This window comes from Musca autumnalis, unplaced genomic scaffold, assembly GCF_047663935.1.
Source record: "Musca autumnalis isolate F117 unplaced genomic scaffold, ASM4766393v1 scaffold_3, whole genome shotgun sequence".
Classification (NCBI taxonomy): Eukaryota; Metazoa; Arthropoda; class Insecta; order Diptera; family Muscidae; genus Musca; species Musca autumnalis.
This window is the reverse complement of record NW_027411866.1, coordinates 215,952,550-215,968,237: the sequence shown is the minus strand read 5'-3', so window position 1 is coordinate 215,968,237 and position 15,688 is coordinate 215,952,550. Positions and strand designations below refer to the sequence as shown.

Sequence of the window (15,688 nt, the reverse complement as noted above, 5' to 3'; positions counted from 1 at the left end):
CAACTTTGATCAGGCTTGTCACCGAATCTCAACTACTATCAGGTGACAGTTATCGCGAATATTGAATATATTTGCCAACGTTTACACAGGGAACACAAGAAACTAATCATGAATTTGCATGTGCAATACGGACCACAGATCGTTACACGATATCTAGAAATATGGACACTTATTCCGCAACTTCGATCAGGCTGGTCACCGAATCTCAACATATATCAGGTGCAAATGATGACGAATATTGAAGATATTTCTCACCCGTCTAGACAGGGACAGACGACACTAAACGTTAATTCGAATGTCCGGCTTGACCCACAGACCTTCACCCCATACATTTCCCAACTATTCCCCACGAACCTTAACTTTCTATCTGAGATCGTATGGAATCATTTCAAGTATTCCGATCGTGATAAACTGTTTCAACCATGGTATAAGTAAAGAGGTAGATTTAAATGAAAACAATCTATAGAACCCTTGTTTTTCCTGAATTCCTAAAACGACAAAATTCGTAAACACAAAACCAACAAGTGGGTTTGTTTACAATACCATTTTTGAGCATTTTATAAAAAAAACGCGGAAAATGAATGAAGTGTCAAGATTTCTCCACATAATCGAGTTGTGGATATGATAAAATATTTGTTTCAATGCAAAGCTGACGAATTTCTTCCTTACACATGTTCTAAAAACAAATTTAAAAATCATTGAATTCGATTGTTTTTAAAATTGTTTGGCATATTATTCAAACAGCACACACACATACACAGATTTTGTATATTGTTTTGAAGTTTTAGGAACAGTCGAAAGAAAAAATTTAAATTGACAAAAAGCTTTAGCTAACCTTTCTTATTAAACCATGGTTTCAACAACCTACGGTGTGTGCTAGGTTTGCATGCTAACCCTTACACCGCGATGGCGCACAAGCAAATCACTTTGCCACTTAAAATCCAAGTGACTGGGGAATCATTGTTTCATTATTTAGGCCTTGCCATTTATGTCACTTAATAAACATTTTCTTTTCAATTTTCTATTCAATATTTTTTCAAAATATATTTTTTTAAGAAATAAATTTCTTTTATTTTTTAATTTTATAATGGAAGATACAAAATCGCTAATATTACCGTGTATTTTGAAGGCCTTGTCAACACGACCAAATCTATGTAAGTCTCATCCATCACATCTTAATTTTAGCCATCTTTTTTTAAACAATTTCTCAACAGGCGAGACTGTTGAAAATCTTGCCCTGGATATAAAAGATTATATCGATGCATATAATGATGATGGAGAGCCTGAAATCAGCATGGCTAATGTCCGCAAATATTTAAATGAGGCCCTAAATGTGGGTCAAAGATTGGGCGTATTTACCGTGACCGATGACAACACAATACGAATGCCTTTCAATTTTCGTCAACATGGTGATTATGCAATAACACCAGAGTTAAGGACTCAAAATGCCGTAGAGTATGATGATGGTGCTAATGCAGATGCAGAGGGGGATATGGAGGAGGAAGAGCAGATGTCGCGAAGCGGACAAACGAGAAGAGTAAGATTTTTTTTTGTAAAAAAAATTATAAAAATTTAAATTTTATTTTCTTTCTAAGTAGCATCCTGATGAATTGATACAAAATGCTGCCATGTCTCGTCGTCGTAGAACATCATCCAGGCGTAGTGGTGCTGCACGACCTAGTCGTCGTACTCGTGTTGCCAGCAGAAGACGACGCCAGGCTCCCGAAAAACAACGTCCTCGTCTTCGTGCATCCCGTAGACGTCGCCATGCTTCACCAACTGAAATATAAATTTCGTTTGTCGCTTTTTTTGCAAATTTCAGTGGCATTTGTGTTTTTTTTGTATCCTTGAGATTGGATTATACTAATTAAAAGAATCTATTTGTAGAAAGATTCCTCTAGTTATTTTAAAGTATGACAATCAGAGAGGACTAAATACTCCTCCATTGAGCTGTACTATACAAAAACTAAACCTCGACATTGGGCGCCTCAATAATATAAGAACTAATTGTCAAATTTGTGTCTTGATAGGGGGTGATTTTGTAGACATCAGTACCCTCATCATAGAACGACATATTGATCCCAATAATTTAAAGTTTACAAGAAACAAATCCCCTGAGCCTCAGTCACGGTGGGTGGTATGGTTTGCTAAACTCGAGCGAGGACTGCTTTTATGAGGACGAACGGAATAAGACACTATCCTTTGAAGCCACCACCAGGTCCATTGCGTATCCAGAAGGAATGCCCGTTGACCAACAAATCCGATGGCAGAATTTAATTCAAAAAGAAACTTCCCGAAGGAAAGTTTCGCATCTTTAATCGGGAGTCTAAAGGTTGTAACATTATATGATATGTTTGTAAATTAATTTTTCTGCTTAATTTGGATCTGAGTCTATTTCAAGTTCTAGGAATGTGGCTACTTCGATGGGTTGTAACTAACTACAAAGCTACTGGAGTTGAGTAGGTTGGACAGGGCAGTTGAAAAGGTGCAGTGTGTTGTGCGCATCTGTGCCGCATGCTGGGCAGATGCTTTGAACGGTGTCATTTATCCTACAAGAATTTAGGCGGTTGCACTACTCTGGTTTGTTATGACAGCTGACGCTCCTCAGCTGCAATAGATGGGGATGTTCTCTGCGGACCGCATTCAGACGATAGTTTATGGCATCTGCGACAGCAGCCGTATGAATGCTATTTAAACCAGCTTGGTAGGTTGATCTACAGGTTCTCCCTTGTAACGAAGAACCCACCTGACATGGGGAGTCCTATCCACCATGTAGTGATTAGAATGGATCTCACGGTAACAACCGAGCATGTACTGCAATGAAAGCATGCCATTGTTTGAAATATTTGATTAAAAATTGTGCGGAAAGGGGACTTCCCCCCGGAAAATTATGTATCGTTGTGTTCAGGGTCCTAAGGGCTAATTAATTTAGTCGTTTAGGGGCACCTCTCGGATCGGTCCGAAATTACCATAGGTAGCCCTTGGGACCCAGATTCCAACGGTATATAATTTTCCGGGGGGAAGTTCATACTTCCTGAGATATGGGTCTTGACATTTCGGAAATTTCGTATTTGTAACACCTTTAGGTTGTTTACGGGCACCTCTCGGATCGGGCTGAAACTTTTACAGGAGATAGCCCTAAGAACCTTGAACAAAACGATACATAATTTTCCGGGGGGAAGTCCATACTTCCTGAGATATGGGTCTTGACATTTCGGAGATTTCGTACTTGTAACACCTTTAGGTTGTTTACGGGCACCTCTCGGATCGGGCTGAAATTTTTACAGTAGATAGCCCTTGGCACACTGAACACAAAGATGTATAGCATTCCGCGGGGAAGTCCGATCAAAACTCTCTTTTAAATTGAAAGTGTTCTTAAGTAGCGGGCCTTCGGCCGGGGATTTAAGACTTTCTGATACGGACAGGGACAAAATTGGGCTACGCGATCAAAACTCTCTTTTAAATTGAAAGTGTTCTTAAGTAGCGGGACTTCGGCCGGGGATTTAAGTCTTTCTGATACGGACAGGGACAAAATTGGGCTACGAGATCAAAACTCTCTTTTAAATTGAAAGTGTTCTTAAGTAACCGGCCTTCGGCCGGGGTTTTAATACTTTCTCCTATGGACAGGTGTAAAAATAGGTCTCGTGCATAAAAGTACTCTCCATAAGCTTTAAAACGATGCCCATATTGCCCACGTTAGAATTGTAAAATGTCAAGACCCATATCTCGGGAAGGATGGACTTCCCCCCGGAAAATTATATATCGTTGTATTCAGGATGCCAAGTGCTATATAGTGTAAAAATTCCAGCGCGATCCCAGTGGTGCCCATAAACAACCTAAGGTGTGAAAGTACGAAATTTCCGAAATGTCAAGACCCATATCTCGGGAAGTATGGACTTCAACCCGGAAAATTATATATCGTTATATTCAGGATGCCAAGGGCTATCTACTGTACAAATTTCAGCCCGCTCCGAGAGGTGCCCATAAACAATCTAAAGGTGTGAAAGTACGAAATTTTCAAAATGTCAAGACCCATATCTCGGAAAGTATGGACTTCCCCCCGGAAAATTATATGTCGTTATATTCAGGATGCCAAAGGCTAATTATCTCATAATATCCCTCGCTGTTATTTGACATTAAATCTCGAAGTGGGGACTTCAAAATTAAGACTGAAATTGTGCTCCAAGAATAGTAAAACCCATGTTTCAATTATTAAATTGATATCTTTTCTGACTACCGAATTAACTGGTTACTGGTAATGCAATGAAGGGACAATGAGGTTAACAAGACTATCAAAGTGACTGCTTACTGGTAATGCAATGAAGAAACGATTGCCTTTCACACGACTATCGAATTGGATGGTTACTGGTAATGCAGTGTTAAATTCACCAGTCTAAAACATTGCGAGTAGATTGGGTGGCAACTAGTCGTGTTTATCAGCAGCCAACCAAATTGCTAGTTATTCCCTAGTTACCCGAACAACTGGGTGGCATATGTAAACGCTGGGTAATGCTATTACAACAATAACAATCATTTCGCTAGACACAAACTTCGATCTGTTGTCGCTGCCATCTGCTTCGTCGTCGAGTGACGAAAAATAAAAAAAAAATAATTTTATATGGGAGGTAGCCGATATTAACACCTGATCTATATCTTTGAAGAAATATTACAGTGATATAAGTCCAATCGAGAATTATAGTTCGCACCATTTTAGCTAAAAATTTTGAGTTTTCGTGAGAAAGGAAAGCGAAGGAGTATATCAGTATGGTCCATTTTCGAATTTTCTTAGGACAAAACATTACGAGGTACAAAGTTTGAAACAATTTGATCAGTACAAAAGTTATAGTGCACACCAACCAGTCAGGCGTGGCCAATAAATTATCTGAAGTGGATACCATCCAAACATACTTGGGGTCAAAAACCATTACTTCCACGATATGTCATTTAAAACCCAATAACAATAGAGGTAGGTCAGCTCTAGAAGGGAACCTCAAAAAAGCAGCCGTCAATATAACCTGTACCCAAGCGAAATAAATTAAAGAAAAAATTTAAAAATTAAAAATTTAAGCAAAAATTAAAAATTTCAGCAAATTTAAGTTTACAGTTGGTCTGTTCCAGAACTGCAAGAATAAAGGGAATAAAGGGAAAATTGTTATCGTAGTAAAAATTAGCAGCTTCTTGCAGGTTCTGGAACAGAACAAGTATTTTTTTTATTATATGCATTTTATTTATTTTTTTTTATTTATGTATTGTGTTATTTATGTTTTATTAATTTATAATTTATTTTATTGTATATAGGTATAATATATTTATATATAATATATTTTATATATAATATAATTTATTTTGTATTATTTATTAAAGAAAAACTTGCTGTATATTTCATTAATTTTATGTCTTTATTGAATATGTTTCATTTAGGATAAACAACCGGTATTTATAATAATACGAATATTAATAAAAAAAAACAATACAAGTTATAAGAGACAAACACCAAAAAAGTATTGTTTTATAAAAAAAGAATAGCTAAAACAAAAAAGAAAATGGAAAATAGGTACATATTTCCATAAAAAAGAAGAAAAACTTCTTCTTTTCGAAAGAGAAGAAAAACTAAAGAGTTGTGAAAAATATCACACTGCAATTTTCCAAAACAAAAGAAATTTTGTGTCTTAAAAGGATGATGAATATCACTATTAATTCCATTGGCTTGTTGGAGAGGGAGGAGTGTTGGAAAGTCGTATACCACAAAATCAAATTTGGCTATAGCAATTGAGATGGAAATTTGTATAGAAAATAAATTGGAAAACATGAATTCATTGTTATGGAAAATGTTCACAGTAAAACAATCGACAATTTAGTATAAAAAAAGAAGCTGGAAAGTAGGAGAAGTTATAACAACATGTACAGAATAACTTATATACCACACTCACTCACACATTCGTTTTTTGCGTGCTTTAATAGCTCCAATTCAAATGTGTGGTTTCTGTGTTTAGTTTTAGAGCAGTATCGTTTTTCTTTTCATTCTTTTGTTGTGGTGTTTTTTTGTTTTTATTTTTTTCTCAATAATACCGATTTTCAATATTTGGCTATGCGAACAATAACCAAGCAATGATCAGAAACGCCAAATATAAAAATAATTTCGATAATTGTTGTTCATCTTCGTATTGGGTAGTACCACGATTGGCAGCTGTAAAGGAAAACAATGGGTTAGGGGTTTATTAGAATTATAATGAAGTCTCGTTCTACCAACCTGCTGGTCTTGGTTCACCGAAATTCAATGATGAGGTGAAATAGCCAAAGGGAAATGCTCCAATTCCAAAGGACATGTGAAAGCCATCTGCAAAACTGAAACCCTGAAAACCTTGTTGGGGCTCTGGTTCAGTACGTTGGCCAGCTGGACGTGGTGGTACTTTGTTGCTGAATAAAAAAAATGTTTAATTTAATTTGAAAACAATTAATGCTGAGAACTATTTGTACCGTCTTTGGCTATCTTTACTTCTTATCCCCCTTTGACTTACCGTGGATCTTCCTGTTTGGTACTATTGCGTCCATACAACGGTATAACCTTATCTTTTCCAATGGCAGCCTTACAGACGGGACATAGTTTACGATTTGGTCGTGTTTCCAACCATTGATGCAAACATGGCCAACAGAACAAGTGGCCGCACATACTGACCACGGCATCCTTTGCAGTATCCAAACAAATGTTACATTCAAACATTGATTCTTCGACTTTTTCTTCTTCTTTTTTATCACCACCGCCAGCAGTATTATCACTTCCTATTTTATCCTTAACATTATCACTGTTCAATGCACTTCCCGAAAATGAATAGGCTGTTGATGAGGGTGTTGCAGCTATTTTTTCATTAATATTTGGTACATCATTGTTGTTGTCGTTCGTTGTTATATAACTTGATGCGGTGTTGCTGTTGGAGGTAGTTGTTGTGACCTCAGTATCTGTTGTCGATGACATGTTGTTGTCATTAAAGGCTGCATTCCATGCATCACCTTCACTAGTATTAGCGGTAGTGGTAGTGCTGCTGGCGATGTGTGATGTTGTGGGTAATTCCGGTGCCGATGGTATCGGTGATTCGGTTGACATCTTTTTTAGTACTTTTGTTGGTGAGAAAGAAAGAAAGGAAGATATAATGAAAGTTAGTAAATTTTGAATTATTTAATAATGAATACTTAATAAAATAAGAGATATATTTTTGCATCCTCCAGAACATGTTTAGGATATTGCAAGTAGCCATATGTCCTTGATTGGATTTTAATAGAAACAAAAAACAGAACATTTTTATAAAAGTGCATTTAAAGGTCGGCTTTCGAATCGTTTTGAATGTTTTGCAACTGGTTGTCTTCGCGGCCCCTACTTCGATGGTACAATTCACAATTTAGTACAATTTTGAGGGGCAAGTCCATACTTCCTGAGATAATAAATTGCACAACCGCTCTAAATCCCTTACCGGCACCAACTAAAATGAACGATGAACACAATTTCTTATTAAATATCCGATTTTGGATGAAACTCTGCACATCGTACAATTTCTTCCAAACGTAAATTAAGGTCCAAAGAGGTCTACAACGTACCGCTCACAAAAATTCAATTCAGTTTAAGGGCTATTCGAGTATTGCTTTGAAATTTTCCTCTAAGGTAGTCCTTGTGATTTTGATTACCGCAATATAATTTACTTCGTGGACAACTCCATGCTTCCTGAAAAAAATGGAGCAAATGCTCTAAGAAATGCTAAAGTGACCAATTAAACGGGCTAGCGCAAAAGATAACTATCGAAAGAAGTGACAGACGTTGGCCCAACCCATGGTACAATAATCTAGAAGGTAGGCCAGGTTCGAAAAAATTGTGAAAAACAAGGCCTTTGCTTATTCTATCAGAATAAGTCCCAATTTACATTAGGCGAGTTTACTTGCGGCAATTGTCAGTTTGATGGAGAGAAAGGTGAGGCATATGGTAACCCTTTGCCTCTCGCCCCCTCTCTCACCTACAAACTGACAAATGCCGCAAGTAAACTCGCCTAATGTAAATTGGGACTAACTTTAAATAAATATGCAACAGGTTGTGCTGTATATTATAAACTTGCTCACCTCTCCGGGATAATAACGTCACCAAACGTGACTGAAGTCCTATCTTACTTATTCCCAGGGTTCAATTGCCCACAATTCACTTCTTCCGACTCCAATATTGCATATGCTTTAGATGATCTTGCCATTTATTCCGCTTGTGCTCATCGATCAACCTGCTAACTTCCAGTATCAGCTTCCTGACTCTGGGGTCACTGGGGTTGGTACGACGAAGCTCATGACGCTCATACTCACTCACTTTGGATATTCGACCAGCAGGTACATGACGAGCGGCTGCAGCCGTGATGATGTTCCGGAACGTCCTTTCTACTACTCAAACTTCAGATTCTTGAAGCGGTGATTAGTGAAGCTAGGCAAATTAAGGCATTCAGAGTTGATGAAATCGGGCGATCTGCTGATGGAGACAATTATGGGTAGATGGTCTGATCCAAGAGAAATAACAGGCCAGGTGACGTCATTTATAAGACCAGGTGACACGTTATATTGGGCGAACGGTGACACACTCCGCTAACTTTGGCTATTATTTTTGTTGTAGCAGCATACGAACCTACGTAGAAGCATAGGTTTGATGTTGGGTTGTTGGCAGCCGCTGGCCGAAACACTACGGTATCGGGTCAATCCGGCACGATAGTACCCGCTGCCGTGGGATTGGGATAACTTTGGTAGGGGCGTCTTCATTGACCGTGCAAAAACGTAGATCTATCAATCTGCTCAGCCTGCACTATACCCGTCTGGCGATTGCCAAGGGCCGAATGATGACAGTTATATCATGAGTTGTGGCATTCGGTTTCGTTCCCTAAGATCCGTCCTTCCTAATGCGGGCTAATGTTGGGCCAATAACGTCTATTAATCGGTGTGATGTATGTGTAGAGTAACATGACTCCACAGACTGATGAAATAGGAAAGGTAATAATAAACTTCTGGTGCGATGTTTCCTCAGTACATTGTAACCATCACAAGACTGAAATCTCCAGTTGTGATTGAGCGACCATGATATTCTTTGGACCCATAAAATTAACTATTTCCTCGAACTTATCACGGAGTGCATTGCAATTAAATTACAAAATGGACGCTTAAATGATTGGATAGTGTTAAGTGCTGCTTGCTGCGGCTACTTGTGGGGGAGTGCAGGGAATTAACTTGTTCTGACTTGTTCACGCAGTATGCAAGAACATAGTACCCCACATGGACGAGTCCAACAAACCCTGAGATGCAACCAGCCCCGGTATCTATAGCATCTTACTAGAGTTGTAGTGTAGTGGATGTGACACACGAAAAACGATTCAAGTACAAACATATGTACGCTGAGGTGGCAGCCGTTGTGCAGAGCACGGGTTGTTTCGGGTTAATACGGAATATACAGGTTCTTGTGGGTGGTCAATACGCGATAAAAATTCCAATATTTTCTTGGATGTTCTTCAAAACAATGAGATCGAATCAAGAGTATTTAATGATTTTGAGAGCCCATATCTCGAAAGTAATGATCCGCGGCAAAAATATATATCTCTGTAATCAGGGCTCCAGGGATATCGATATATTTAATAGATATAATTGAAATAGGGCTTAAACTGGACTTTAGCCCAGACTTATTGGCTGATGTAATTCGGTTGATGATAACATAGGCTGGACTGCTGGACTATATTTCCTATCATTTTTATATTTTGCTTTCCTTATTGCTAAGATTAAGTTATTACTCAAAGCTTTTTTTATAAAACGATAAATTAGTAAATATCTTTTGCTGATAAGATATGGTTGGAGTTTAGAGGAAAATCGTTTGCAATGAGTTTACTTTAATATCCAGAAATTAAAATGAAGAATGATGAAAACAATTCAATTCTATAAAAGGAATATATCACCCTCGTCTGTGACCTTTGCTTTCAATTCTAGCAACAGTTTTTAATATTTATAATTTTTTAATGCTGTGCTTATGTTGAGTTTTGTGGGCTAAATCCTAATAAGAGGTGAAAGTCTAAAATCCCGGCCGAAGTCCGGATGGTAAAAAAAATTGAATATAAAAGTGTCTGTTCCATGAATATTTTTAAACGTTTGGAACCCCAATTCACTTTGAATATACAATCATATCTACTTGATTAAATGTTCTCGAAATCTAAAAAACAAACTAAGCTTAAAAAGTTATTTTACCAGTTCAGCATAATAAAGAAAACACTTTCAAACTAAAATCAAAACTTTCAAACTAAAAAAACCGCTTGATTGATTTAATATGACGTGGTTTTCAAATACAAGGAAGAAAAAAATAACCATATACGCACAAATTACTTGTAATTTCAAATGTATGTATGAATGGTTGTTTGCAAATGTCGGACGATTAAGGTACTGATGGAGGAGGTACGGTACAAGTAGTGGAGGGCAAAAGAGATGGTTGGCATTGTTTATTTAATTGGAACACTGTTAAATGCTATAAATACCAACAACACCTGTTTAAAGATGAGATAAAGAATAGCAAAAAAAAAAAAAATAAACCTTGGAAGTGGTTAATAAATAAAGTACATAATTCTTTTTTTGCACCTTTGCAGGCAGCTAGTCAACTTTGGACTTTGAAAAGTCGCCTCCTCTTTTTGCAAAAGCAAACAAAATGTATGCACAAACGCATTTTTATTTATGCGCATCGATAATTGCAAACATGCAAATTTACTGGTAGATTAGATTCTTCTGGTACGCACTTTAAGTTCCACGCCTTTGATCGCTTATTACTTGGAATGCAGAGTATTCTTTTATATTTACCTTCGTTTTCGTTATTTACTCTCTTTTATTTGCTTTACACTTTTAATTGTAATAATATTTTCACCTCGTTTTCTTTCGGCTTATAATTAAATTAATATTTTTTGCTTTCTAATCTCTGCCGTTTGTTTTTTTTTTCTTATTATTATTTTGCTTGTCGTAACTTTTGTTCCAAGTTGTTGTTGTTCTATCTAGACTTGTGTTTTTTTCTTCGTGTCTCCTAATTGTGACGTTTTTTCTTGTTTTTATTTGCACACACAAACCAACACCACCACACCAATGTCACTTATCTTTATCTGAGAGAATAATTCTAACGACTGGTTTTTCGTGTTTTTGTTCATATTTCTTTGCTAATTTGTTAAAATTTTCTTACATTTATTAATTTAGAAATTCTTTTATCCTCTTTTAAATAGTATTTCGCTTACAATTTGTCTTTTTATTATTCTTTTTCCGCAATTTACAACTTCTCTTGTGACTAGATGAATGTGTTCTATAGATCGAAAGATGAATGAGTTAAAGGTTTCTATAGATTGATTCATGAACATACAATTAATAAAATACGTAACGACGTATCGTGGGGGTAGAGCTGTTGGTGTGCACAGAGAAAAAAATGTATTTTAGTAAATAGAGCAAAGTGGACGACCATAAAAAATACCATCACCAAACAAGTGAGTAAAGGCTACAGTCGGGACGGGGCCGACCATGTGATAACCTACACCACTACTCCTGTGCATAAGCTTTTCACTGGTAAACATTTCTTTTAGGGAATATAATCCGACTATCATCAAAAATAATATGTCTCTTTCTCTCTGGGACCCCGATAAGCAACCAAAATTTCGTGACCATCCGACCAAAATTGCGACCTTTAGCATGATTGCAAAAAAAAATGGAAGAATTGGATGCATTACCGACCTTCGCTAATGAGTACTTTACACGATATGTATTTTACATATGGGTTGTCACTTTGCGTATACATTTTGTATATAAAAAGTGACAACCCATATGTAAAATACATATCGTGTAAAGTACCCATAACCTAATTTGCACCAATGTAAAGGTAGTATTTTTTTCTTCCATTGACAGGCTTACCCTACTAGAAGCCAATATATTCACAAAGAATAAAACTTTGAATTTGTCTCCACATATTTTAATTTGTTTGCGATATCTCGGTTGTTTGCCCACTTACGCCGACATACTTTGCATCAAAATAAAGGAGATCTTTTCTGCTTTCATCGTTTTAAAGGTGATATTTTCTATTTTCGTTGCCAGGTTTTGCTTTTGATATAAATCTTAAAGAAACAGATATATTGGCATGGAAATAAAACGTTGACCTTTTCTCCAAATAAGTTTTTGGCCATTCCGACCCCTGAATATTGTCAAAATCGATAGGCTTCTTCCTCTGTGGAACCCCCATTAACCCCCAAAATTTCGTGACGATCCGATCAAAATTGCGATCAGTAACGCGATTTCGACAAAATTAAGAAAATGTGATATATTAGCGAATATTGCAATATCTCCGTTATTTAGCTACCTACGCCAACCTACTTTGCATCATTGTAAAAGTGGAATATTCTATTTTCTTAGTCAGGCTTTGCTTTTGGATGCTCCACAGCCAAAGCTGTGATATTCGTCATTATAATTAAAATCGCAAAAATGAAAAGTTGGATTGTATTAGCGACTATAGTGATATCTTCGTTGTTTGACCACCTACTACAACCTACTATACATCGTTGTAAAGGTGATATTGTCTACTTTTATTTGCTTTTGATATACTTCTAATAGATGCGGAGATATTCCCTTTGAAATAAAACGTTGACTTTTTCTGCAAATAACTTATTTGTCCATTCCGACCCCTGAATATTTTCCGACCATCACCGAAATCAATAAGCTTCTTAACCTCCGGGACACTCATCAACATCAAATTGTAATTTTTGTATGGCAAATCTGGTCAGATTTGAGCATATTAAGCAAATAAATCCTCATGAAGTGGGTTAACTCGGCAAGAAGCTGTAGTGTAACCGTGCTATAACAGAGGAAATATTTTAATGAAGTGCAGTTGGAGTACATGTCGACAGGTGACAGATAGTGACTGACAGGTGATAGATAGTGAGTGGAGGAAATAAACTCATAGCGCATTTGAATTTAACCGGGTTTAATAAACCATTGAGTTTCAAATGTCATTTCCATAGCGCAAACGTCAAATAAATCTACATAAAGTAGGTTAAACCGGCAAAATTGCAGACGATGTTTTAGTTGATCATAATGGAGGCTTTTATTACGTGCGTCATGTCAAATCCTCGCGGAGACAATAATATGTTTACATTTACGAAAACCACTCGATTTCAACTGTCAATTCCATTGCTCAAACGTCAAATGAAATCCAATCGATTTTAGATGAGTTTTCATTTGACGTATACGCGAAGGAATTGACAGTTGAAATCGAGTGGATTTCGTAAATGTAAACTTAGCATTATAAGTCCACACTAGAGTGATTTCATTGAAAAAATTGCATGAAATTATGCGTCTCTAGATCGACTTCCATAGTCGATGGTCAGACTAGCACGATTTCAACATGGCGAGGTCAAGTTTATAGGCGAGGGGTATGAAGTAGTGAAACCCATGTACATGGTTTTCTGTGTTTATTGTGTTGCCTCTTCTTGTTATTCATTGCAAGTTTTTTCTTCCATTTTCTTTCATTTTTATTTTCTCAAGCAAGCATAAAAATGAATTAAAAACATTTAATTAATGAAATAGTGTAAATTTAACTATTAATATTAATTTAATTATTAATGTTAATTATTTTATGTTCTTTTTTAGTTTATTTATGTTTGTTTTGTTTTTATTGGTATGAGAAACACAACAAACGCGAATGGTAAAATAATGAGGACACGCAAAAATCTTAAATTTCACATTAACGTGTGTGGACACTAACGAAACTTGAAAAGAAACTTTAACGAAATTGGTTTCAAGAAACCTTGCTAGTCTGACCATCGACATAGTAGAGTAAAATCATAAAATTGCTGTAGTGGGTAATTCGATTTAAGAACGCCTAATTTCATGAAATTTTTTAATGAAATTCACGCTAGTGTGGACTAACTAACTTGCGTCTTATCAAATCCTCGCGGAGACAATAATACCCGCTTTAGACTATGATTAGTTAAGAAAACCCAGTCGATTAAAGTTGTAACAATACCTTTCAAAAAAATCGAGTGCATAGTCTAATACCCCGTTTATATATAACGGGATTTAACAAACCGGCTGTGGTTTAAATGTCAATTCCATTGCTTATATTTCAAATAAATCTTTATACAGAAGGTTAACCCTGCAAAAAGCTCTAATATAAACAGCATATTGTTACAAATGTAACTTATAGGTTTAAGTTAATTTAGTTTAATTTCCGTTAATTTAAAAATTTGAATTGCAACGTAAAGTTTTCTATTACGCAGTTACTTTATTTAAGCAACAACAACTACCATGTAGAATTCTCTTCATCATTCTAGTTCTTACTTTGTCTTTTATTAATGTGCTATTGTTTGTTCAACATAATCATGTAATTATCGTTTATTTGCCATTTCTTATTTGTTGTAATACGTGTTGTTGTAACTACGTCATTTACGAAATCCACTCGATTTCAACTGTCAAATCCATAGCTCAAACGTCAAATGAAATCTCATCTGGATTTCATTTGACATTTAACCTATGGATTTGACAGTTGAAATCGAGTGGATTTCGTAAATGTAAACCAAGCATAACAATATTATACCGCGGTTACACTTAACCGGATTAACCCAGTGGGTTTGGATTTAAATGTCAATTCCATAGCGCAAACGTCAAATAAATCCTCTCCAAGTGGGTTAACCCGGTAAAAAACTGTAGTGTAACCGTACTATAAATCAAGTTTAAAGAGTCTATTAACATCTTCCACAGCACCCTTGACTCACTAGTGATGATACTTGAGAAGGTGAACGAAGTAGTAGACATTCTTTGAAAATCTATGGACCAGTCCGATTGCGCATTGAATGTCGGTGCCGAATGAACCTCGAGCTGTATAAGCCATACACCTTTAAGACGAAAATTCAATCAGTCTTTACTTGCTTTGTTAACTTCTTGAAGCAAAATTATAAAGGAAAACGGCGACGGAATTGCAAAGAGCGACGAGATAATAGATAATTAAAAGACATTTGTTTTTTATTTCCTTCCCAAGTCATTTCCAGTTTTTTATTGAATGTAATTTTAATTTAAGCACTTCTTATAATATATTTTTTCTTGTTGTTTTTTTTTTGTAATTTTTCACATTTTCCATGAAAGCACTTATGATTACAACTTAATTGAAACATTTGTTTTTTTAATTATTAATTTAATATGTATGTCATGTGTATGAACTTATATCATAATGAATATCCAATGTTTGATATCTTTTTTTTAATAAATAACTCAACATTGTTCTTGTTGTATGCATTCGTTTTTTTTTTCAAAAGTGTCAAATAACATGTCGTTTCGATTATCTTCTTTCATATGTAAGAGTAGAGTAGATATTGTTCTGAAATTATTGCAATTTTGTTTACTTTTTCCCAACGATTCTCTTCCCTGTGGGGAATTTTCTTTTCTTGATTACACTCGTGGCAAATTATTTCACTCATGAACATTCTGTTTTTATAAGTATTTAAATTAGTTGATTTTTTAAAGGTGTTTTAATTACACAGTTTTCTTTTCGTTAAAATCCAAAGATTTAATAGTAACTTATGGTAAGTTTATATTTTTAATAGTAGAAAATAAAATAAAAAAGATTATGTAAACATGTGTCAAATCAATAAATATAGCTAATGAATAATAATGTAAATGTAGTCTA

The 15,688-nt window shown here is 35.8% G+C and overlaps 2 protein-coding genes across 5 annotated transcripts; one reads left to right on the top strand and one right to left on the bottom strand.

The window, feature by feature from the left end:
* Positions 1 to 797: 797 nt before the first annotated feature.
* Positions 798 to 1,890, top strand: LOC141397109 (uncharacterized). Its single transcript, XM_073973031.1, has 3 exons — positions 798 to 1,154; positions 1,215 to 1,537; positions 1,599 to 1,890. Exons 1-3 carry the CDS (start codon positions 989 to 991, stop codon positions 1,788 to 1,790), a joined length of 681 nt encoding a protein of 226 aa, XP_073829132.1. The 5' UTR covers positions 798 to 988; the 3' UTR covers positions 1,791 to 1,890.
* A 3,490-nt stretch (positions 1,891 to 5,380) lies between these two features.
* Positions 5,381 to 11,354, bottom strand: LOC141398923 (E3 ubiquitin-protein ligase RNF185-like). Of its 4 annotated transcripts, none has more exons than XM_073976732.1 (4): positions 11,213 to 11,354; positions 6,519 to 7,113; positions 6,251 to 6,417; positions 5,381 to 6,187 (listed from the first exon to the last, which is right to left on the bottom strand). In XM_073976732.1, exons 2-4 carry the CDS (start codon positions 7,100 to 7,102, stop codon positions 6,087 to 6,089), a joined length of 852 nt encoding a protein of 283 aa, XP_073832833.1. In that variant the 5' UTR covers positions 7,103 to 7,113; positions 11,213 to 11,354; the 3' UTR covers positions 5,381 to 6,086. The 4 variants fall into 4 exon arrangements, with proteins under 4 accessions (XP_073832833.1, XP_073832836.1, XP_073832834.1 ...); XM_073976735.1 differs by having other exon boundaries at positions 11,265 to 11,343; XM_073976733.1 differs by having other exon boundaries at positions 10,843 to 11,331.
* Positions 11,355 to 15,688: the final 4,334 nt, after the last annotated feature.

Excerpts from the sequence above, each read along its gene's own strand:
- LOC141398923 (XM_073976732.1), bottom strand. The coding sequence starts at position 7,102 with ATGTCAACCGAATCACCGATACCATCGGCACCGGAATTACCCACAACA. Across the intron at positions 6,418-6,518 it reads ACCAAACAGGAAGATCCACG|CAACAAAGTACCACCACGTC; the intron begins GTAAGTCAAAGG and ends TTTTTTATTCAG. Across the intron at positions 6,188-6,250 it reads CGGTGAACCAAGACCAGCAG|CTGCCAATCGTGGTACTACC; the intron begins GTTGGTAGAACG and ends TTTCCTTTACAG.
- LOC141397109 (XM_073973031.1), top strand. The coding sequence starts at position 989 with ATGTCACTTAATAAACATTTTCTTTTCAATTTTCTATTCAATATTTTT. Across the intron at positions 1,155-1,214 it reads GTCAACACGACCAAATCTAT|GCGAGACTGTTGAAAATCTT; the intron begins GTAAGTCTCATC and ends ATTTCTCAACAG. Across the intron at positions 1,538-1,598 it reads GAAGCGGACAAACGAGAAGA|CATCCTGATGAATTGATACA; the intron begins GTAAGATTTTTT and ends CTTTCTAAGTAG.